Genomic DNA, 23128 nt, shown 5'->3' with positions numbered 1-23128 from the left:
ATTGTTTCTATTTAAATGTCAATTGGGTTTTATTGTTTCTATTATTGTTTTAATTGCTTGATATTTTTGATTGGTTCATTGTTAATTGGACATTACTGGTTTTAATAAACTGTGTGGGTATTGATTTCTATTTCTGAAGAAGTCCTAGTGACGAACAGCGATTATTAAAGGTTTAACTGTGCTAAAATCCCCAATTTTGTGGTCTCTCTTGTTTCCTCAGTGCTTTTCCAGTGTTTTCTTGGTATTATTTCGACATTTTGTCAAGGCCCTAGTACTGAAGGCCTGGCAGATGGAGCACTACGTTTAAATGAGGAGCACCTAGATAATAAACGCAAGCCAAATGCCCGTCAAGAGTTAGGCATCTTTCAGCCGTAGTCCTGGCACTGCTTAAATCCAGTTGTGCTTTTGGACTTTTCTGCCATGTTGACAAGTGGCAGAGGAGAAGGTCAACAATCACACCAGACACACAAACAGAAGGATAGATTGGAAAGGAGGAAGTTCTACCAACAATGGTAGAAAGAACTAACAAAACGGTAAACAGAAATGGAGAGAGGAAAGACTACCAGCGATGGTAGGGGGAAAAATACCAATGGGTATGAATATGCACTCACAAGTGAAAAAGATGGGTAGAGAAAAAGAAAATTAAGATTTTATAGGAAAGAAAGACAGAAACAATAATATATTTTAAATATTACTTGGCTGCGAGAGGCGAGTCGGCTGACGCGTCTTGCTATAAGAGAGGCAAACGAGATCTGAGGTAAATAGGAGAGGGGCACTGTAGATACAGTATTAGCTCGAAACAATTTAGGCTGGCGAGAGCTGCATAATGGCTGGACCAGTTCCCAGGATCGGAACAGACACCCAAGAATCCAGAATAGATGAAGATTGACATCATCAGATAAATAATTACAGGCAAACAACTATATAAATGAGTTTATTATTAAGGTAAAAACATACAAAGAAATGTTTATATAATTACCCGACCATCAGTCTGTACAGAAAACAATACAAATATCCATTTATGGACACACACTAAACTCATTTACACAATTATGACAACAGTGAAAACTACTGTTGCCTTAATTACAAATGTAACATTTCTCAAATTTGTTATTTAGTCCAGGAGACTCGTCTCTCTAACCTGCAATGCCACAGCTAAAATGTATGTGAAGCTAGCCAGGGTGACTTTCCACAGACTTACGCAAGATCCACGGCAATAAATACAAAAAGTTATGGTCATGAAAATTTCCTGCTTAACAGAGTGTAAATTAGAGGTAAATAAGCCTATAGAGTAGAATAACAAATGCAGTATTCTAGTACCACCAATATTAAGACAACCGCAATTATCGTGATGAAGTCATAAGTATTTAACAGATATCAGAAAGTGTATTTATGCTTTTATTTCTGATTTTTTTTTGGGGGGGGGGTGCCTTGGGAATAGTCAATACCATGCAATCACTATCTCAAATAGACTGTACATGGACATCTTGGCAGACTTGCATCCTTGACATACCTATCCAAGGATGTTAATCTAGGAGAAGTTTTTGTGGTAAGTCAACACTAATGCCCTCCCCAGGATGGGTGACCTAACATCACCAGCTTACACCCATCCATCCTTAGCTGGTTTGTTACACATCCAGGCTAATCAAAACCAACCCATCTGGAGGTGTAGCTATGATTAAAACTGCCATCCCACAGAGCTGGCAAATCATTTAAGGAAGTTAAATAAAAAGTGATGTGATGTTAACAACGGTTTACCTTTACATGTTTGAAAGTCAAATGGTCGTACATGCACATCCGCGAACCAGATATGCGAATTCCATAACGCCAAATTCCAGATATTTATTTATTTAACATTTGTTAACCAGGAAAGTCTGACATGGAACAAAGCCAATTTTCAGCAGAGGCCCGGGGAGAAAGGTTCCAGATGCATGTCTTTGTAATGTGGGAGGAAACCGGAGCACCCGGAGGAAACACACACGAACACAGGGAGGACATGCAGACTCAGCACAGAAGGCACCCCAGCCGAGAATCAAACCAGAGAACCTCTTGCTGTGAGGCAACAACGCTACCGCTGCACCACTGCGCCATCCATATGTTGTAAAATAATAGAATTTCGACATTTCCAAATGCACCACTGCTGAAACAAGTGCTACCATGTGTCAAAAAGGTGGCAACATTTCATAATTTGGCGCTTTGGTTTTCGCGATTTTGGAATTTAACTGTTTACAGTTTGCAGCAGCGGGTTCGAAGATTTTACCTTCGAACATGTAAAGGTAAACCGTTAACAAGCCATCATAATTAAAAGTCTGCTAGTTCTCACTTACCAAGTCTCCATGTCTTAAGAACTGCTACCCGCGCTTGTTTTTGCATGGAACAGCTTGTCACAACATATTAAAAATAAAGAAGAACTTGGTGTCATTCAAAACTAAACAAATGTAACAAAGTACATTTTACAAAGAAGCTGGATAAGAGCTTAAATACCTCCTATGCAAATTAATACTTAATAGGTATTAACACTAGCATGTCATGGACTGTTCCTCCACCATTAGTTCAGCTTAGTATTAGACAACATTTCCGCAAAGTTTCAGTGAAAGTTCTGTCTCACCAGCAACAAAGATGAAAGTCTAAATACTGTCACAACTGCATACTCTGTTCTCTGCATCATTCGGTCTACTATACAACTTTACGCTCTATACATTAGAAAAACTGTTACATTACTAATAACGTAACCCTATTAGAGGTTGTTCATTGTGCCATATGGCCCAAACAATGTTGAAAACAGTCCATAAACCAGCCCAAAGCAGAGCTGGGAAGTTGATACACTGGACATGGCTAAGGGACTTAATGAATGTTCAATTATAATTTTACTTTACTAAGCTCATAAAATAATCCCGGTGACAGGAATTAAAATTATTCAAGGCTAGCAAAATGAAAAAGTTCAGTAAAATGACCACATGAACAAAACTGTAGAGAACTTTTTGTCACTTCTGTCAATAAAGAAATGCAGAAGTAGAATTATCCACAGTAATTACAGAGGAAATATCAGGATGAAAATACCTTACTATATTACAGAAACTTTTCACATGGATCCTGGCCACACCTTTCAACTGTCCACATTTCTGCAGAACGCCCTGATTTTTACCTCATACTTTTGGTCTGTCCCCTGTAAAACGTGTGATTTTCTGGCAAATCACAGAGGACTGAAGTCATTAGTAATGAAGTACATTGCAGTTTCAGACTTCATATCATTCAGAATAGGCAAGCTAACACAAAGCATGTTATTCTATTCAACTTTTTAAGATTATAAGAGCAGTATTTAAAAACTGCCCCTATTTTTGGCCACATGTTCCCTCATAACTTTTTTAATTTTGTTCAGCCTGAGGTATAACTATGGCATCAATTTCTTCTTGATCTGTAAATGTGACTAAAAATACCATAAAAATCAAAATGCAAGCAGTTTCTTTCTACCATATTGTTATAAAAATATGTATTAATATGTGTATGCTTAATGCCAATTAATAATCAAATGAATTAATACGCTTTTCATTCTATTTTTCATGCATGTGTTATATATAAATTGAGTTTCATATGAGACTGAAAAAGATGCTTTTTGAAAACTGCAGTATGCTTTCTGAAACTTGCAAGATGCCCTCTGACCTAGTAACTGCTAGCACAGCAATATTCATGTTTATGCCTTTTGGAAATGTACTTGAGAAGCAGGTGCTTATCTGCTAGGTCAGGAACGAATGAATGAACAATACTATATTCTGTAAATGTAATGATTTCAAACAACCAGCTCTGTTCGAAGCATGAGAACATGTGCAGCTGCAGTAACTTAGAGATAAAGTAGACAAAGGATTATTAGAGAAATTAACAGTTAGCATTGTGCTTGAATTAGCCATAGTACCTTGAATGGTAACATAACATGTATCTAACTGGGAGTAATCAAGGCCATGTTGTTTTCCTCAGGAAGTTTCACATAAAAATTGATAAATCAGCAGAAATTCATGGGAAAGATGGTCAACAGATGATGATGAAAAAGGTGGTAATCTGTTACGTCAGCTTGGTAGGCCATGTCTAGTTAGAGAATGTATAAAAATGAAAGTATTTCCTGTTTCTAGTTAGACAAACTCTGTAATAGCACGTTTTTGTCTCCTTGCTGCAAGATTAAAGTGCCTTAACCTGAACCTACCGCGTTTTGATCATTTTTAAAGTATATTTTTCCTTTGACACATATTATAGGCCATAACAATTGCAGCTGCATGACCTGCAGAAAAATTTCAAGACACTGCCATCTCTCGTTCTGGCGAGGACCACTCTGCACATTAAAATTTCACAGACTGCTAACCACAGCAATAACTAAAGGTGACTTACATGCACACAAAGAGAGAGGTAAAAGTGCTGTCTTTTAATACAGTACAGTAAGCATTAAAGAACAGTAGAAACATTAAGATGAAAATTTCTGGTACTTATCAATGAAACGGTTACCTTAGAAATGTTAAATGAAAGTCTGCATTTCTCTCTATTACTGTTCATAATGCTGTGAATGCTACAAGCAATAGGAAAAGAGTCTTTTAGACTTACAATAACCACATCATACTTTTTCATTTTAAATACATATTAAAAACATTTTATTCTGAACTCAGAAAAATCTGTACAAGAAACTGTAGATGGAATATCTTCTCTGAAATCCTTCTAAAATGATGGCTGTATCTTGCTGGATAATTCTGTTAAGTCCATTTGTGCTGTATGCAGTTTTAGCCCACATTTTCAGCTGCCTAAAATAAGCAAAAATAAGTACATAAATAAGGGTGTTTAAGAGTACATAATTAAAAAAAGAACTACAGTTCCATAATTAGTAATAACTGGAAAGTGCTGCTAGGTCATCCCATCATTGAGGGCTTACCCAGCTAACAAATAAAATAATGACAATTACTAAAACTGCACTACTAAATTCAGAAATACACCACAAGGCTAGATACGCAAAATCTGGAAACTAACTACAGAATCAAAACTTAAGCCACATAAAAAAACAGCATTGCTAACCCATAGTTACATTTCTGTTCAAGTTTGTCTTGCTATATTTCTTCTGCCAAAACTCTCTACTCTTGAGGTACAGTAGTATACCTGCCTTAAATAAGGCAAAAGTACAGTTGTGTACACCTGTTGCAGTCATTACATTAGGGTAATCTGCTGGCAGGTTGCCCTCAGTCGGCCTGAATTCCAAAGTCTTGGGTCCTGCATCGGTTGCTGTCTCCTCTTCCATGACGTCAGGGGTATAAAACATGCTGCCGACACCATTTTCTTTAGTTTTTCTTGCCCCCAATGTCAGGTGCCCCCTAAAAGGTAGCAATATTATATATATATATATATATATATATATATATATATATATATATATATATATATATATACACATATATATACATGCATCAATATAAACTTTACCTTCATCTACAAGCAAATACACCACAAATACACCACATAGGTTGTAGGAGATAGAGAAGGAAAGATAAACTGTAGAATGACAGGGGGATGGCGGGAGGGTAACCTGGACTACAACAGTGAATTCACTCGAACATCTACATTTATGGTAAGTGTACGCAACTGTACTATGTTCTTCGTGTTTCACTGTTGCAGTCATTACATTTGGGTAGAATCCCAAAGCTATGGTTGGGAGGCTGGAGCTAAATAACATTAGGTACAGCTATAAGGCCCTGCAGCACTGCAGTGGTAAAGCCTGCCCTGGACTTAGAGTAGAGAGACAAATGGTAATGCTTTGTAAAAGTGTGAACAGAACTCCAAGTAGCAGCCTCTAGAATGTCTTTGGTTGGTACTCCTCTGAGAAAGGCTGCTGAAGTAGCTGCAGCTCTGGTGGAATGAGACCTAATGCCCTTGGCCACAGGTTTACCATGGTGTAAGTAGCAGAAACGGATGCAGTGGCTTATCCACTTTGAAATTGTCTGCTTTGACATAGCCTTTCCTTCTGATCCTGCAGCATATGACACTAGTAACTGCTCAGTTTTTCTTAGAGCTTTAGTCCTGCTCAAGTAGAATCTTCGCTGTCTGTGTACGTCCAAAGAATGCAGAATTCTCTCCCCTTTGTTCTGTGGATTTGTATAAAAAGTTGGCAGATGAATTGTTTGGTTAAGAGCCATACTGGAAACCACCTTAGGCATAAAAGTAGGATTTGTCCTCAGAGCCACCCTGTCTGGGTAAAACATGATAAAAGGCTCTACAGCCATGAGAGCCTGTAGCTCTGAAACTCTTCTTGCTGAAGTAATTGCTAGTAGCAGAGCTGTCTTCCATAAGAACTTTATATCAAAGATAGCAGCTGGTTCAAATGGAGGTAGGGTGAGCTTTTCCAACACATAACTGAGGTCCCATGCAGGTAATGGTGATCTTCTAGGAGGCCTTAAATTTGTGGCTCCTCTAAGATACTGCTTTAAAGGATGAGAAAAGATATGGATGGATCTTGACTGATGAGAAAGACAGGCCTTTGTCAAGCATCTCAGTTAAGTATTGTAATATCTGAGGAATATGTGGTTCTGCTGTATCAGTTCCTTGTGCTTGATTCCAAGCACAGAATCTCTTCCATTTGTCAGCATAAGATTTTCTAGTACTAGGCCTTCTGGCTTCAAAAATGACATCCATCACAGCTTTACTGAGAGGTGTCGTTTGTATGATTATATGATTAGCCATGCTGCCAGGTTCAGGGTCTGTAGTTGATTGTGTATGATCTGATTGTTTTGCTGGGACAGTAGTTGTGATCTTTGAGGCAAGGCCCAAGTTGGGTACTGAGACAGGTTCCTTAGGATTGGGTACCAGTATTGGCGGGGCCAGTCCGGGGCAATTAATATCATCTTTGGCTTCTCTTGTCTGACTTTTAGGAGGACCTTGGGTAGAAGAGGCAGAGGAGGAAAGGCGTAAACTGACAGGTTTTTCCAACTGAAGGACAGGGCGTCCACATTCCATGCTTGTCTGTGATAAGTCCTTGTGCAGAATATTTTCAATTGATAATTTTGAGGAGAGGCAAATAGATCTATGTCTGGGGCTCCCCCATTTCTCTGTTATCATGCTGAAGACTTGTGGGTTTAGTTTCCACTCGTGAGGATCCATAAGGTTTCTGCTTAAATCGTCTGCCAGAGTGTTTTGTTTTCCTGGCAGGAATTGAGCTTGAAGATGTATTTGGTAGGTCAAAGCTGTGTCCCACAGTGCCATGGCTAATCTGCAAAGGGGGTATGAGTGTGTGCCCCCTTGCTTGTTTATATACCACATGACTGTGGTGTTGTCTGTCTTTATCAGTAATTGTCCTGGATGAAGTAAGTCCTTGAAGGCTGTTAGGGTATTTTGAACAGCTAGCATCTCTTTCTGGTTGATATGTAGATGCATTTGTTTTGGTGCCCATATGCCCTGAATGCATCTTCCTGCCATGTGGGCCCCCCAGGCATAATCTGATGTGTCTGTTGTTAAGGTTTGGCTGGCAGGGGGTAGAGTGAAGGGCCGTCCCATGTTTTGGAGACAGGCCTTTGCCCACCATAGAAACTCCTGTTGCAGGCAGGGAATGAGAGGAATCATTGTTTCCAGACTGTGTGAATGCCGACTCCATAAACTTTTTAGATACCATTGCAGTTTCCTCATATGCAGTCTTCCATATGGAATTAGTAGGATGCAGGATGCCATGAAGCCCAGAGCCTGCAGAATTTGTCTTGCAGAAGACTGGGTTTTTGTTGCCATCAGTTTGAAGTAAGTAGTCAGTTGCCTTTGTTTGTCCGGCGTGAGGTAAGCCATCTGGGCAGTTGTATTCAAGCTTGCACCCAGGAATGTTATCTTTTGAGAGGGTACCAGTTGTGATTTCTTTTCGTTTACTGTGTACCCTAGGCATGTTAGAAGCCTTTTCACAAACGCCGGATGTCGTAGAAGTGTGTCCTTGTTCTCTGCTTGAATGAGACAGTCGTCCAAGTAAGGATATATTTGTATACTTCTTTGTCTGCAAAATGCAATTACTGGTGCCAGGCAGTTTGTAAAGACCCTGGGCACAGTAGATAAGCCAAAGGGCAGTGCAGAGAATTGGTAATGCATTAAGCCAGCCTTGAATCTGAAGTATCTTCTGCACGACTGTCTTATTGGGACATGCAGGTATGCCTCTTTTAGGTCTAAAGTCACCAGCCAAGCATTCTTGCCCAGCATGGGAAGAAGCTGCTGCAAAGTCAGCAGTTTGAATTTTGGAATGTCCAGGTATGTGTTCAAAATCGATAAATCCAGTATTGGCCACCAGGCCTTGTCCTTTCTGGGTGCTAAGAACAGTCGAGTAAAAACCTTGTCTTTTTTCCTGTTCTGGTACTGTTTGAATAGCCCCCATATCCATGAGGGACGCAACCTGTTTCTGTGCCTCTGCCCACTGATTTTTTGGCAGATCCGGCCAACCATTTGTCATTGGCAGAGTGTGGAAATGGAATCTGTATCTCTGTGATACGATGTTTAGTACCAACTTGTCCTGGGTAATTAACTGCCAATTTTGAGCAAAAAGTGCTAATTTTCCCCCTATGGGTGCTGCCAAAAGATAAGTGCTTGGTGTAGGCAGAGGGAAGTCATTGGGATTGTTTTCTGTATGTTTGCACTTCATCTCCTCCAGATTTGGAGGTGGATGCGCCCCATTGCTTTGACCTGTAAGAATCTTGCGCCTGGTATCTGGAACCCTTAAGGAGTCTGGATTTGCCCCTTTGAGCTCTGTCTGACACAGGAAAGGACCAATCTTTAGTAGGCCAGTGTCTACTGAATCTGGGTGGCTGCACTTGTAAGAAGTCTTTTAACAGTTTGCATAGACTTAGCTTTGTCTTCCATTTTCTTTAAAACCTCTTCTGCCTTAATACCAAACAGAGAATCATGCTGTAAAGGTGCATCTAGCAATTTAGCTTTAACATGGCCAGGCAAATTTTGTTCCTTTAACCAAGCACGCCTCCTAATTACAGATCCAGTAACTGAGGCCCTGCAGGAGGCCTCTAAAGAATCAAAACCACATTGCAAGGTATGCTTTCCAACTTGTTCAGCTGCATGCAATAATTCCTGCAATTCTTTATTTTCTGCACATTCTGAAATCAACATCATTTTCTGTTTCAGCAATCCCATAACATGTTGTTGGTACTTAAGCATTTGAAATTGACAGTTTAAGGCCCTGATTGCCAAGGTTGCAGATGTATAAACCTTTTTTCCCCATCTGTCTAGTGCCCTTGAATCCCTGTCAGAGGGGGTAGGGTTTTTTTGCTGTTGAGGCCTTAACTCCCTTTGGACCCTGTGAAATAGTTTCAGGATCAGCAGCAGGGTTTCTAAATAAAAATTTATGCGAGTCAGGGACCCTGTAATATCTGTCAGGCTTACTGGGAGCTGGAGGTAAGGAGTCAGGGGTCAAGCTCGACTCCGAAAACACATCATCCACAATGTCTAAAACAGGGGGAATGGCTAAAGGCTTGTGCTGAGGGAGAAGAAGGAAATCCCTGCGCATCTTTTTTGATTCTGGGAAGTCTTGACTCTCCCAGTGGAAATGCTCCCTCAAAGTATGCAAGGCTTCTCCAAATGAATAATCCCCAGGAGGAGATGCAGATGGAGTAGACTCCTCAGCATCAGAGTCCTCACAGGGAGGTATAGATAATTCCTGATCACAAGAGGAATCAGAAGAAATAGAAATCTGATCTGAAGATTCATAATCACTGTCTTGCCTAGGCCTCTTATCTGGAGGGGGATGGGCACCCCTGATAAAGGTAATAAGGTCTTCGGCCATTTTGATCATCTGTTTTTTAGGCATGGAGGCCTGTGCATGTGGCTCGTGCATCGTTTTTTAGTTGTAGAAGTTGCTTTTGTCTTTGGTTTTGCAGCTGTCGTCGGGTTGATGTACAAATGTTGAGGTCTGAATACACCCTCAGAAGCCGGTGCCTGCTCAGTGGCTGCAGACCCATCCGAGGGAGATACATCCATCGGTCCAATACCTTGAGTATCTTGCGGCATGCCGGACTCCACATGGGTGTCGGTAGAGGCCTGCGACTCGAAGGTAGCGGGTATCAGGGGCTGCGAAGGCACCTCGCTGAGTACCGGCGAACCGGCGACTGGCTTAGGAGAAGCTTCGTCAGTTTTGGATCTCGACTGCCTTTCTCTGTCCTTTTCTTTCATTTTTTTTATGTACTCCGGTAGTCAGATAGCTATCCGACGACATTTCTGGGTAGTTAAATCTGTTTTCAAAATACTTGCAAAAATATACCAACGCTTGATAGTGCGTTGGTTAAATCTAGCACAAAACCGACAGCCAGGCACGTTGTAATCAGGGCCTAGGCAAGGAATACAGTATAAATAGAAATCCTTATGAGGTATTTGCTTCCCACAAGTAATACAACTATTAACTTTTTCTGACATCGGTAAAAAGCAAGAAAAAAGTTTCCCCAACGGGGTAATTAGCTTTAGTGAAGACTTCGGTTCTGAAACTCAAACTCGAATATTTCAGTAGTCGGCCGACCGGCACTTGCGAAATGCTTCTGCTTCGGGCACCGCACGACAAGAAAGACTAAAGAAAATGGCGTCGGTTCAGGTTTTATACCCCTGACGACCTGACGTCATGGAAGAGGAGACAGCAACCGACGCAGGACCCAAGACTTTGGAATTCAGGCCGACTGAGGGCAACCTGCCAGCAGATTACCCTAATGTAATGAATCCAACAGTGAAACACGAAGAACATCAATTTTTCTGCAACTCCCCTAAACTCTCACCAAAGCAAAGTGTAAACAGTATCTCAGAAATATGCAGCCATCACAGACCCTGTGTTTAATTCCCATCATCCCACTGCTACAGTTATTTACTGTAGGTTGTTCTTACAACTGCTGGCACTGTATAAGGCTTTCAGACAGAGATTTGTCAATGGGTTCCACGATGGTGGCAACAGTTTAAGCAGTTGAAAATACAGCTATAGGCAGTGAACAGTTTAAAAGAAACCTCCACTATCTTCTACAGTTTAACTCAACTCTTGGGTTTCTTTTCTCCCTACAACATGGCTCCAGTTTTGTTTAAACACCTGATACCTGTCTGTACTTTGTAAAACTTTCATTCCTTGCCTTGGAATCAAAAGAAGGGAAAGACCAACCATTTTTAAGCTTAGCTTCTCACAATTTGCAGTGGAATTTGTCTACGGCTACACGACAATACAGACGCAATGAATCTGCAGTCCAGTACTGTTAATTTTATGTGGGTACTTAGTTCTGCTGATGTCAGGAGCTACTGTAAAATAAGACAGAGGTGTAAAACTATTTTCCACTGTCTTTACTGCATAGAGTAAGAGAATTTACACTGTTTCACAGCTGCTTCCAATGTAACCATGCTTTTCATAAGAAAACAGCAATTGCATCAGTCAACGGTTCAAAGGTAGCTGTCACCTCTTTTTGACAAACTTACATAAGCAGCATCACAGTATCGAAATGCTAAACTTTAAATGTTTGTTGTTTATTCTACTTTACATTTTAAGACGAGTTAAATGCAGTATTAAAGAGGTCTATGACATTTAGAAAAAAAAAAATTCTTGTGGAGTATCAACACATTTACAATTTCATGCCCTCCCACCACAACAGGACTAAACTGTCCAAATCAGAACTTCTCTGCAGGAAGTGAGACAGGTGGCAATCCTATTCAACTAGGTGCACGGACACTACTTATAAGAAGGTATTTTATGCTTTCTTGTGACACCCTTCCAGAAGATGCATATTTGGTGCACAGATCCTTAGGAAAAGATCTTCCACTGACTGAGTCAGTCCTTACACAAATGGAGTACATAAGCATTTTCTAGGCAAATGTGATACACAGCTGAATTTACTTCAACTTACATGTGCTATGTGCCCTTTCATCAAAACATTAGGAAAGGGAAATATGAAGTACTTCAATCAATATAAATGAATGAAAATAAAAATCTTTCCACTGCTAGTACTGTGGAAAAGAATTGCTTTCAAATCCTTTCCTTTCCAATAGCAGCTGTCACTTATACATGAAATTGCAAGGATCCCTTAGAGCAGTGTTAGCTTTGATGCCAGAGGGAAAAGTGTTGGGAAAGGGAACTGGACTGTCAATTCATCCTGGACTTCAAAAAGATACTTTGATTAAAGGTCTGCAATTTAGCTACTTTTGGGATGCAGCTGTACAGTTCCTTAGTGTACTGTAAACCAAGCTCTGAGAGACACAAATGAAGGCCATTTAAGAAATAAGAGTCCTGTTGCAAAAGGTATACAAGATGACAGTAACGGACACTAATCACAGTATATGTCAATGGCATGGGAATACACCACCATTTCTTTATGGCTAGCATGAATCATAAAGCAGAGTTCAAATGGATTATGGAAAACAAACGGCATATATAAAAAGATCGCATTGATCTGTCAAGCCCCACTGGCAGCAATTTTTTAGGAAAAATACAAGGAGCACTGTTATTTATTTATTTATTTTTTTTTAACTCTGCTTCATTTTAACATCTCTGACAGGAATTTTAATAAACTCAAATAGAACATTTCAAAACGTGACGGATTTATAGTTCAACATCTGCTGAAATATTTCCTACAAAAAAATAAGTTTGAAACTCTTAACCGCTTTTTCCTACCAAGAAGATTATAAAGAACTAATTGTATCAGAATGAGCCACTCTAAGCCCAGTCTACTGGACAGTACTATGAAAAAAGACATACAGGCTATAATAAGTAATACCAGCGAGTTGTCTGTAAAGATAGATAAATTAGAAAGCAAAATGGACAATTTTAAAGAGGAATGTAAAAACACAAATAGTACTGAGTGAATCTCTTAATCATCACAAATCTCAAATACAGAAGAGGCAATGTCTGTTTTTATGGAAGATTACTTGAAAATGAGAACCCTGAATTTCTTCTGAAACAAATCAACTTATTCCAGGATAAAATAGAAGACTTAGGTTCATAGGTAGGTACTAGGCTATCGGCCCAAGGGCCTACGTAAGCCTAGCCAACAAGGTTCCCTGGCTTACGCCACCCAAGAAAGTTATTTTCCTGTGCAACTGTTGAGCAGAGACACAGAAGTGATCCCCGGGGTGTATTTCCCATCCACTCATCAAGATTTTTCTTGAAGAGTGCTAATGAAGAACTTTGCTTGACATAGATGGGTAGCCTGTTCCAGAGTATGGGAAGTCTCTGGGATAGGAATCTACCCCTCCAGCATGTCCTGTTTATTGTGGTGACAAGGTTTAGGTCCCTAGAGTGTGTAGCTCGGAGGGATTGGGATTTCTTTAAGTGTAGCATGTCCAACAGCTCTGGGTTTGACATAGCTTTATATGTTAGGCAGAGATCACCTCTGAGTAGGCGATATGCTACGGAGTAAAGCTGGAGTTTTTTGAGGCGGTCAGTGTAGGGTATTTGTTTGAGTCCAGTAATCCTCTTTGTGAGGTACTTCTGTGGCCTTTCCAGCTGCTGCAGATGTCTTGTGAGGTACATTACAAAAGGGGCGTTGTACTATATAGTGGGTCTAATGAGTGTCGAGTAGAGGGGAACGATGACCTCTTTTTTCCTGGATGAGAACCCTTTTATGATGAGGTGTGCCACGTAGAAGGACTTCCTGACTACTGTGGCGATGTGACTATCAAAGGAGAGACTACTGTCCACCTGGGTCTCAAGGTCTCTTATCAAGCATTCGGTGTTAAGTAGATTGCTGCCTATGTGGTAGTTCATGGGTACAGAGTTTTTACCAAAGGGGATGACACTGCACTTTTTGGCATTGAGCTTGTGGCCATGGCTCTGACACCAGGCATCTGTCTCAGAGAGGCCCTTCTGTAGGATGTTCACATCATCTGGGGACTTGACTATGGCTCCTAGTTTGCAGTCATCTGCAAACGTCGTTAGCCAGAGGCCTTCTGTGTTAGCCTGTACTTCAGAGAAGTAGATACCAAACAGGAGCAGTCCCAGGACGGAACCCTGTGGTACTCCACTTGTCAGTGGTTTGAGGTCAGATTTGGAGCCTGCAACTTTTACAGTGTGGGTTCTGTCAGTGAGCCAGTTGGCAACCCATTTTGTGACGTAGGGATTTATGCCTAGTTTATTGAGTTTAGCTATAATTCCAGAATGGGGGATGGTGTCGAAAGCCTTGGCGAGGTCAAGATAGGCTGTGTGAACCATCTTACCCTCATCTACGGCTTTGGTGACTGCCTCAAAGAAGTCAATCAGGTTCAGGAGGCATGATCTGCCTTTCACAACCCCGAACTGAGTGGGATCCAGAGTTTGGAGGTTACCAATGTCTTTTGTTTATCAGTTCCATGACGATACGTTCCATGGCTTTGCAGACCAGGCTCGTCAGGCTAAAAGGTCTACAGTTCCTGGGATAAGTGGTGGCTCCCCCTTTGTGGAGTGGGATAACTGTTGCTGTGTGCCATTCAGTGGGCACAAAGCCTGATGCGAGGCTATTATTGAACATGGTGCTTAAGTGGGGAGTCAGTTCATTCTGAAGTTCGTGTAAAATGCAGCCTGGGATGTTGTCCGGTCCCATGGATGCTGTGTTTTTGGCTTTAGAGAGTGCAGCTTTCACCTGCGTAGTTGTGATTACAGAGACTCTGCATTCTTCCTGTATAGATATGGGCCCTTTAGGGGGGGGGGGTTAAAGTTAGCACTGAACCTATCTGCCAGGATGTTGGCAATATCAGTTGGTTCTGTAATTTTCGTGCCTTTGTGCTGTAACTGAGAGCAGATCTGGATGTTGCCATTGAGATTCTTGACATAGCTATAGAATGCTTTGTGGTTGCCCTTGGAATTAGTGGTGATTTTATTTTCGTAGCTAGCTATGGAGGATCTTATAAGGGATCTCAGCTTCTTACTGAGGCTGACCAGGGAGCTCCTCCACTCATGGGATTTTACTCTCTTTTGCAACAGTTTCTTCCTTCTGTTGTACAGTTTGTTTATGGCAGGGGACCACCAGATTGGCTTCCTTTTTTTGGAGGATAGTGTCTTGGTTCTGTTCGGGATAGCACGATCCATGCACTCATGTAAGTGATTTGTGTATGATTCAGCAGTTGTAACTGTATTGTCCATCTGCATGGGTGTCATGAAGTTCACTACTTCTGTCTTAAGAAGCATGAAGTTGGCTTTGGAGAAATTTTTTACTGTGGTTTCCTTAATGGGGGGGCGGGGGTGGGATGTGGATATCAAGGGTGATTAGCTTATGGTCGGATTGGACCAATGAGGAGTTGACTTCAGGTGTGGAACACCGGTCACTCATGCTGGTAATGACTAGGTCTAGGATATTGTTGCTCCTGGTGGGGGTGTGGATAAGTTGATCTAGGGCATTGGAGTTTATGAATTCCAGAAAGCGTTGCGTTAAGGAGTTGGTACAGGAGTTTTCCCAGTTAATGGTGGGGTAGTTGAAGTCGCTCATTATTAGGGTGTTTGGTTGAACCCTAATATTTTCCAGTACATCAAGAAAAAAGGAGTGGGAATCCTGGGGCATGGTGGGGGATCTGTAGCAAGCTACAATTTGGATTGCAGTTTTGCCAAGAGTTAGTTGCACTTGGATAACCTCGGATGCATTATGCTGAGCAACTAGCCTGGAGGTGTGGATATCCTTAATGAATACTGACACACCCCCACCTTTGGTGTTTCGATCCAGGTTACATGGCCGAAAAGTGTGGTATGAGTTATAGCCTGGTAGTGTAGGGGTGCTCTCTGGAGCCTTGAACCAGGTCTCAGTCACCTTGGAGAACAAATCTAGAAGGAATGACATCAGGATTTATGAGAGTCCTGAAAAAGAAGAGGGAGATAGTATGATTCAATTCCTTAATACCAGACTGCCTAAAACTGTGAATCTGCCTAAAGCTTTTTCCTTTGGCATCTAATGGGCACACAGATCAAATTCTAAACACGCACAAAAAAAAAAAAAAAAAATACTTCACCAAGGTCAGTGATTGTAAGATTTTTATCAAGATAAGGAGTTAGTCTTAAAAACTGCATGGACAGAAATATAAGATTTGACGACGACTATTCTACATTAGTGATGTCCAACAAAAAAACACGTGTATCACTTATTAAAAGTTTGGAGATGTGTGCCACCTGTTAAAAACTTAAAGAAAAACAATATTAAAGCACAACTCTCGTTTCCAGCAAAAATAAGAATTCACCTTCCAAAAGAAAACAAGATTTTTAACACCTTGGACGATGCTGTGAGGCTGCCAGCCCAGCTAGCTAGAATTTTGTAAATAATCCTATGTCATTTGTAAATATTAATATGATCCACAGGCTTGTCTTACAAATGTAAGCAAACTGCATGTTATGTGTTGAGCTTCAAAAATGTAACTATAGTGCACCATACTGGAAAAGAGCAAAACTCTATGAAAATAAGTTGAATTGTTTATGATGGTGGTTATCTCAGCTAGGAGACAGAATGTCTGCAGCTAGAAATTCTTTCTATTGTCTGGAAACAGAAATAATTACAGGTTTCCAAAGTAAAAGTATTTAACAGTTTTACGACTTCCAGTTCTAGGCAAAACTTCTGAGAGAAGTATTTTTAACACAGAGGTGCTCTATTTTAAGTTCCTGTTTGTCACTTCTGCCTTTAGTTCGCAGGCTAAGAACGATGTAATCTGAGATAACCCATCAGAAAAGTTTGATAGTAATTTAAGAACTATCTCAGAGAATTAGTCTGTTCATTTTGCATCTTGTCCTGAATCTGAACACATCCATCTTCAGCACATATCTGTATTTGCCTTGCTTTGCAAGACTTTGATCATATTACCTCTCTTAGAGATAGATAGGAAAACTGTAATATCAGTCTAGATGTTTTCTGTATTTACGTGAGACTGTCCTGCATGTTGTTTTAAAATATTTCCTGTGATTCTGAACTCTCTTGTCACTGTGTTGTTATTGAGTATTGTCTTGTTCTTTTATTATTTACTATTAAATATATTTAAACCTTTTAACTGTGGCTGGTTTGTTTAGAGATGTGTAAGCTCAGAGTACCTGCATATGTATTTGGTGATACTCTACAGGCCACTCTTAAATAGCCTTAAACTTGGACATACTTACCATTTGGATTATAACATTACACAGTAGAATCTGTCACTCTTTGGGAAGGGCCTTACACTAGCTGATAAGAGTGGTTGGTGGCAGCTGGTACTACCTTATAGTCTGGGCAGAAGTGGGCATAGTTGGTAAACCTGTGCCAGCCTTCCCCAGGAGTGTCTGTGTGAATATAAACCAAATCTCAAAGTGTGTGTGTGTGTGTGTGTGTGTGTGTGTGTGTGTGTGTGTGTGTGTGTGTGTGTGTCAGCTACTTGGGCAGGGACACAAAGCACTGGTTGGAGACAGAGGGTGCTGGAAGTTTTGGCTTGACCACTCGGCTGAGATCTGAACCCTATAGCTGTGCCAGTGGGGAGTCTTATTGTGGATCTGGAGAAAGAGAGAAAGCAGCCCCATACTGACTGTGAGCTCTGTGTGATCTTAAGGAAAATTGTACTTTACGGTGCATGTACTTGTTATCCTCCCAATTTGCACGTCCCTCACTGGTGCTATTGGTGAGGATTGAGGCTCCTTGATTACTGGGCCAGTGCAGGGGCATCACATATTAATTGTCTGGCAGTGGTGTGAGCTTGTAGTGGTGTGGACATTGAATTCCTGTAGCTTATATACAGTGATCACTGAAGGTGCTTATACTCTTAATCAGCCATGCAATGACTATTCAGAGTTCATATCACAATTGTTTTTTTTTTTTTGTTAGCTTAGTTGGTTAGGGAGAGCAGGCAAGCATGTCAGCAGAGGAGTATGGCAAGCTGACATGGAGCCAGTTGGTTGAGATGTGCCAAGCTAAAGGATTGGTTCATGCCAACTTGACTAAGGCAGACATGAGTACAGCTTTAGTCACAGCTACATCAGAGAATAGCAACCAGGAGGACAATCAGACTGACCGTGGAGATGTACAACTCTTGAAGAATGGACACCTCAACCTTTCCACAGAGTACTTAAAAAAATCCTTTTGGAGTTAAAGAGACTTGAGCTAGAGGCCAAGCATTTGGAAATAAATGCAGCAGAGAGACTGAGGCAACTAGACACTGAGGAAAATGAGAAACTGCTATGCTTGGTAGCTGAGGAGAAGGAGAGGCAGAGGCAACATGAAAAGGAGATACTGACTCTTCGCCACACTCATGGAGGTAATGGGGTAGGGAGTAACCGACCACCAGAAGGAACAAAGGTCAGTAAATTTCATCCACAATTTACAGGGGGGGATAATCTTGATAGTTTCATTCATAAGTTTGAGACAGTAGGTAAACAGTATGATGTTGATCAAGGGCTCTGGGTATGGTTCCTAACCCTTACTCCATGGTAAAGCTGCAACTATTTTTTCCAAACTTCTGATAATGACTGCTTAAATTATAATGTTGTAAAAAACTGTTTGCTAGAATGGTTTTAAGTTAACACCTGAAGCTAATAGGAAAAAGTTTTGTGAGCATAGAAGCAAGGCAGCTTAAAGTGTGTGTGAATAAGCTGCTGAACTAAGCACTTATTTTCATAGGTGGGTGAATGGATGTCAGGTCACCACTTTTGAAGGCCTGGCAGACATTTTGGTGAGGGAACAAGCCCTTAGCACTTTGCCTGAGGACATGAGAATCTGGTTAGCTGATAGACAATGCCTTACTGTAAATGAGTTGGGGAAGAAGGGAGGCCTATACCTAGCAAGCAGGGCATCTCTGCACAGGAAATGGATACCCAGTGCTGCTCATGGGTCTAAGGGAACCCATGGTGGGCAGCCCAGTCTGCCCCAACAGAATCTGTCAGTAGCAGGGGAAGCCACTAGTCCAGGTACATGTCTAGGACTAAGGGTTAAATGTTTTAAATGCAACCGGGGGGGGGGCATGTAGCCTATAGATGTCCACGGAGGAAAGGTGGGGAACAAAAGGTGTGAGACCCACTAAGTGGGAGTGACAAAATGCCAACAGTAGGTTGTCCTGAGACAACAAGGGTACCAAACTACCACCCTGCAGATGTCCTGATAGGGAATGATTTTGATAATGCGGTACCACGTGTTAATGCAGTTACACACAGTCAGGTTGTCAGGTTTGGAGACAAGCATGTGGGCCTGGTAACCTGGGGGAGACCTACACAGACCGCACACTTGCAGCCAGGACTGGTGAGGTGGTTACTTCAGGCAGGGAGCTACCCTGTAGCAGTGAGACTGATGGTGAGCCACAGCTGCTTTGTGGGTAATGATGTTCCCTTGGACAGAGTGACTGCAAGGGCGGAGGTGAGTAGTAGTCCCCAAGCGGACAGTGAGGCACCGCTCTCAGAGGATACCAGACTTTCTGAGGAAGGGGAGCTAGGAAGGGTTACAGAGAGAAAACTGAAACAGGCTCAGCTCTCAGGCCCTACATTACAAGGCCTGAGGGAGACAGCTAGTGAGGCACTAGATTCTCAAGGGAAGGGGAAAATCTGTATACTGGGACAAAGGATTACTGTATAGAGAGTGGACCCCTATGGGAGGGCTAGAAGGTGAGAGAATACAACAGTTGGTAGTGCCTAGAGCCTACCATCTGGCACTTCTAGCCATAGCCCATGATATTACCTTTGCAGGTCATATGGGCATAAAACATACAAAGAGATGCATTATGCAAAACTTTTATTGGTATGGGATTTCCAGAGATGTACCATAGTACTGCAGGACCTGTGAGCAGTGCCAAAATGTAGTAAAGGCAGGGGAAAAGGTGAAAGCTCCTTTGATGCCTCTGTCTGTGATTCAGGAGCCATTTCAGAGGGTAGCTACGGATATTGTGGGGCCTCTGAGTACCCCAAGTTCCACAGGAAAAAGTATATACTAGTGGTAGAAGATTATGCTACCAGATAGCCTGAGACAGTGGCTCTGTCCTCCTTTGAGGCAGAAAAGATGGCAAATGCTTTGTCAGAGATTTTCAGCAGGGTAGGTTTCCCAAAAGAAATACTGACTGACAGAGGTGCCAATTTCATGTCAGACCTGCTGGCTTGTCTGTGGAAGTACTGTGGGGTGAAGCACCTAAAGACAACCCCCTACCATCCCTAGACTAAGGTCTTGTTGACAGGTTAAACTCTACACTCAAGACAATGCTACAGGCATTTGCAGACCAGTTCAAGAGGAAGTGGGACAAATATTTGCCCCATCTGTTTGCTTACAGGGAGGTTTCCCCAGGAATCCACATGTTTTTCACCACATGAGCTGCTGTATGGGCATAGGGTGAGGGGACCTCTACATTTAATTCGAGATGACTGGGAGGGTGAGTGTAAATCCCACAAGGAGTCTGTTGTGGCACATCCTAAACCTCAGGACAAGGCTCAGGGAACTCATGGACTTGGCCCAGGCAGAACCCCAACAGCAGAAAAAGGTCTGGTATGACAGGAATGCTCGAGCTAGCGAGTATGCTGTACAGCAGCAGAGAATGGTTCTCATTCCTGTCAGACACAACAAGCTGCAGGCAGCCCGGGAGGGACCCCACAAGGTGGTAAGGGAGGTCAAGTGATGTTGACTACCTGGAAGAACTGCTAGGCAGGAGGCAGGGGTACAAACTGTATCATGTTAACATGATGAAACCTTACCATGATAGGGAGGCCCTTGTGCTGAGTATTTGCAGTGGATTGCAAAAAGAGTCTAAGGGGGATCTGGTGACTGATCTCAGGGAGGTTCGAACTGATACTTCAGTGGAAGGGGTATAGCAATGTCCCAGCAGTTATCCCCTACCCAGGTTTTGAGAAATCTGAGCAGTGTTACAGGAGTTTGGGGACATGCTCACTGGGAAACCAGGGTGCAACCACCTGATGCAGCGACATGTGGATAAAGGACTCCCAAAGGTGTACTAGGGAGGCCTCTTATAGGGTGCCTGAGGGAGTCAAACAGACTTTGAGGGAGGAGATACAGGAAATGTTGGAATTAGTGATAATTCAGGAGTCCAGCAGTCCCTGGGCCTCCCCAGTGGTGCTGGTACCACAGAAGGATGGTAACACCAGGTTCTGTGTGGACTACAGGAAATTAAATAGTCACACAGAGTCAGATGCTTACTCCATGGCTAGGACAGATGAAACCCTACAGAAGCTGGGTGGGACTAAGTATCCTACCACCATTGATCTCAACAAGAGTTGCTGGCTGGTGCCCTTCACTCCCAGTGCTAAACAGAGGTCAGCCTTTGTCACTGCTTTTGGCTAGTATGAGTTCACAAAGATGCCCTTTGGGATGAAAAATGCACCAGCGACTTTCCAGAGGCTGGTAGATCATTTCCTAGCATGAGCAGGAGATTTTGCCCTTGCTTACCTAGATGATATTGCCATCTACAGCCATTCCTGGCAAGAGTGCCTTCAGCATTTCAGGGAGGTGCTGGGCAGACTACAGAGGGGAGTGGTGACCATTAAGCCCAGCAAGTGTCAGGTGGGTCTCCTACCTGGGACAGAGTGGGGAATGGCAAGACCAGGCCAGAACCTACCAAAGCCTGCACCTGTTACCAAAAAGCAGATGAGGGCATTTTAGGGACAGCAGGGTACTACAGAAAGTATGTCCCCAATTAAAGTACCATAGCTGCTCTCCTCACAGACATGACAAGGAAAAACAGGCCAGATAAGGTAGTGTGGACCCTAGCATGTGAGCAGGCATTCCAGAAGCTTAAAGAAGCTTTGAGAGGACCATCAATGTTAGCCAGTGGAGATTACAGCAAATAATTTGTTGTGCAGGTGGATGCTTCAAACCATGGGGTGGGGGCTTTACTTAGACTTCTTTAGAGGGAGAAGAGTAGCCAGTGGTTTATCTCAATTGTAGGCTCCAACCCATGGAGGAATGGTATGCAGCTGTAGAAAAGGAATGTCTAGCTATAGTGTGGGCACTGCAAAAACCTCAGCCTTATCTGTATGGAAGAAAATTCACTGTAGTTACAGACCACAATCCCTTAACATGGTTACATCGAGCCAGACAGCAAAATGCCAAGTTACTAAGGTGGAGCCTAGGATTGCAAGCATATATGACAGTGGCAGCACAGCAGTAGGGTTAGCAATGTCAACGCAGATGGGCTCTCAAGACAGGGAATGGGGTAAGGTATTCCCAGATAGGCTCAACCCTCTCAAGCAATATTTATCAAGGGTCACTTGAAAAACTAGCTCGAGTTTGAGTTCTTATAGGGGGAGAATTGTGAGGCTGCAAGCCCAGCAAGCTAGAATTATGTAAATAATCCCATGTCATTTGTAAATACTAATATGATCCATAGACTAGTCTTACAAATGTAAGTAAACTGCATGTTATGTGCTGAGCTTCAAAAATGTAACCACAGTGCACCCTACTGGAAAACAGCAAAACTAAGAAAATAAGTTGATTTGTTTATGATGGTCGTTATCTCAGCTAGGAGGCAGAACATCTGCAGCTAGAAATTCTTTCTATTGTCTGGAAACAGAAATAATTACGTTTCCAAGGTAAAAGTGTTTAACAGTTTTACAACATCCAGTTCTAGCAAACCTTCTGACAAACAAGTATTTTTTAACACAAAGGTGTTCTATTTTAAGTTCCTGTTATCCTGGGAGCTAAAGGCAGAAGTGACAAAGAATGATGTAATCTGAGATAACCCAGCGGAAATGTTTGATAGTAATTTAAGAACGATCTCTGACAGTGAGTCTATGCATTTTGCATCTTGTCTTGGATCTGAACACATCCATCTTCAGCACTTCTCATTTGTATTTGCCTTGCTCTGTAAGACTTAGATCATAATATCTCTCTTAGAGATACACAGGAAAATAGTAAGATCAATCTAGATGTTTTCTGTAGTTATGTGAGCCTGTCCAGCATGTTGTTTTAAAATATTTCCTGTGATTCTGAACTCTGTTGTCACTGTGCTGAGTTATTGAGTATTGTCTTGTTCCTTTACTATTAAATATATTTAAACCTTTTAATTGTGGCTGGTTTGTTTAGAGATGTTTAAGCTCTGAGTACTTGCATATGTATTTGGTGACACTGTACAAGCCACTCTTAAATAGCCTTAATCTTGGACACACTTACCATCTGGATGATAACATTACACAGTAGAATCGGTCACCCTTTGGGAAGTGCCTTGCAGTAGCTGATAAGAGTGGTTAGTGGCAGCTGGTACTACCTTAGTCTGGGCAGAAGGG

The 23128-nt window shown here is 41.9% G+C and overlaps 1 protein-coding gene across 2 annotated transcripts in view; it reads right to left on the bottom strand.

Moving 5' to 3' along the window:
• Window positions 1-4603: 4603 nt before the first annotated feature.
• The window catches only part of MZT1 (mitotic spindle organizing protein 1), a 590874-nt gene continuing 572349 nt past the window's right edge, over window positions 4604-23128 (bottom strand). For both annotated transcript variants that reach the window (XM_044071744.1, XM_044071746.1), the window contains exon 3: window positions 4604-4781. In XM_044071744.1, coding sequence (XP_043927679.1) covers window positions 4761-4781 — 21 coding nt within the window. In that variant the 3' untranslated portion in view covers window positions 4604-4760. The remainder of the gene's footprint in view (window positions 4782-23128) is intronic.

Source organism: Protopterus annectens, chromosome 5.part0 (genome assembly GCF_019279795.1).
Source record: "Protopterus annectens isolate FY-2018-M chromosome 5.part0, PAN1.0, whole genome shotgun sequence".
Classification (NCBI taxonomy): Eukaryota; Metazoa; Chordata; order Ceratodontiformes; family Protopteridae; genus Protopterus; species Protopterus annectens.
Note: the sequence above shows the minus strand (reverse complement) of the source record. Positions and strands in the feature narration are given on the sequence as shown.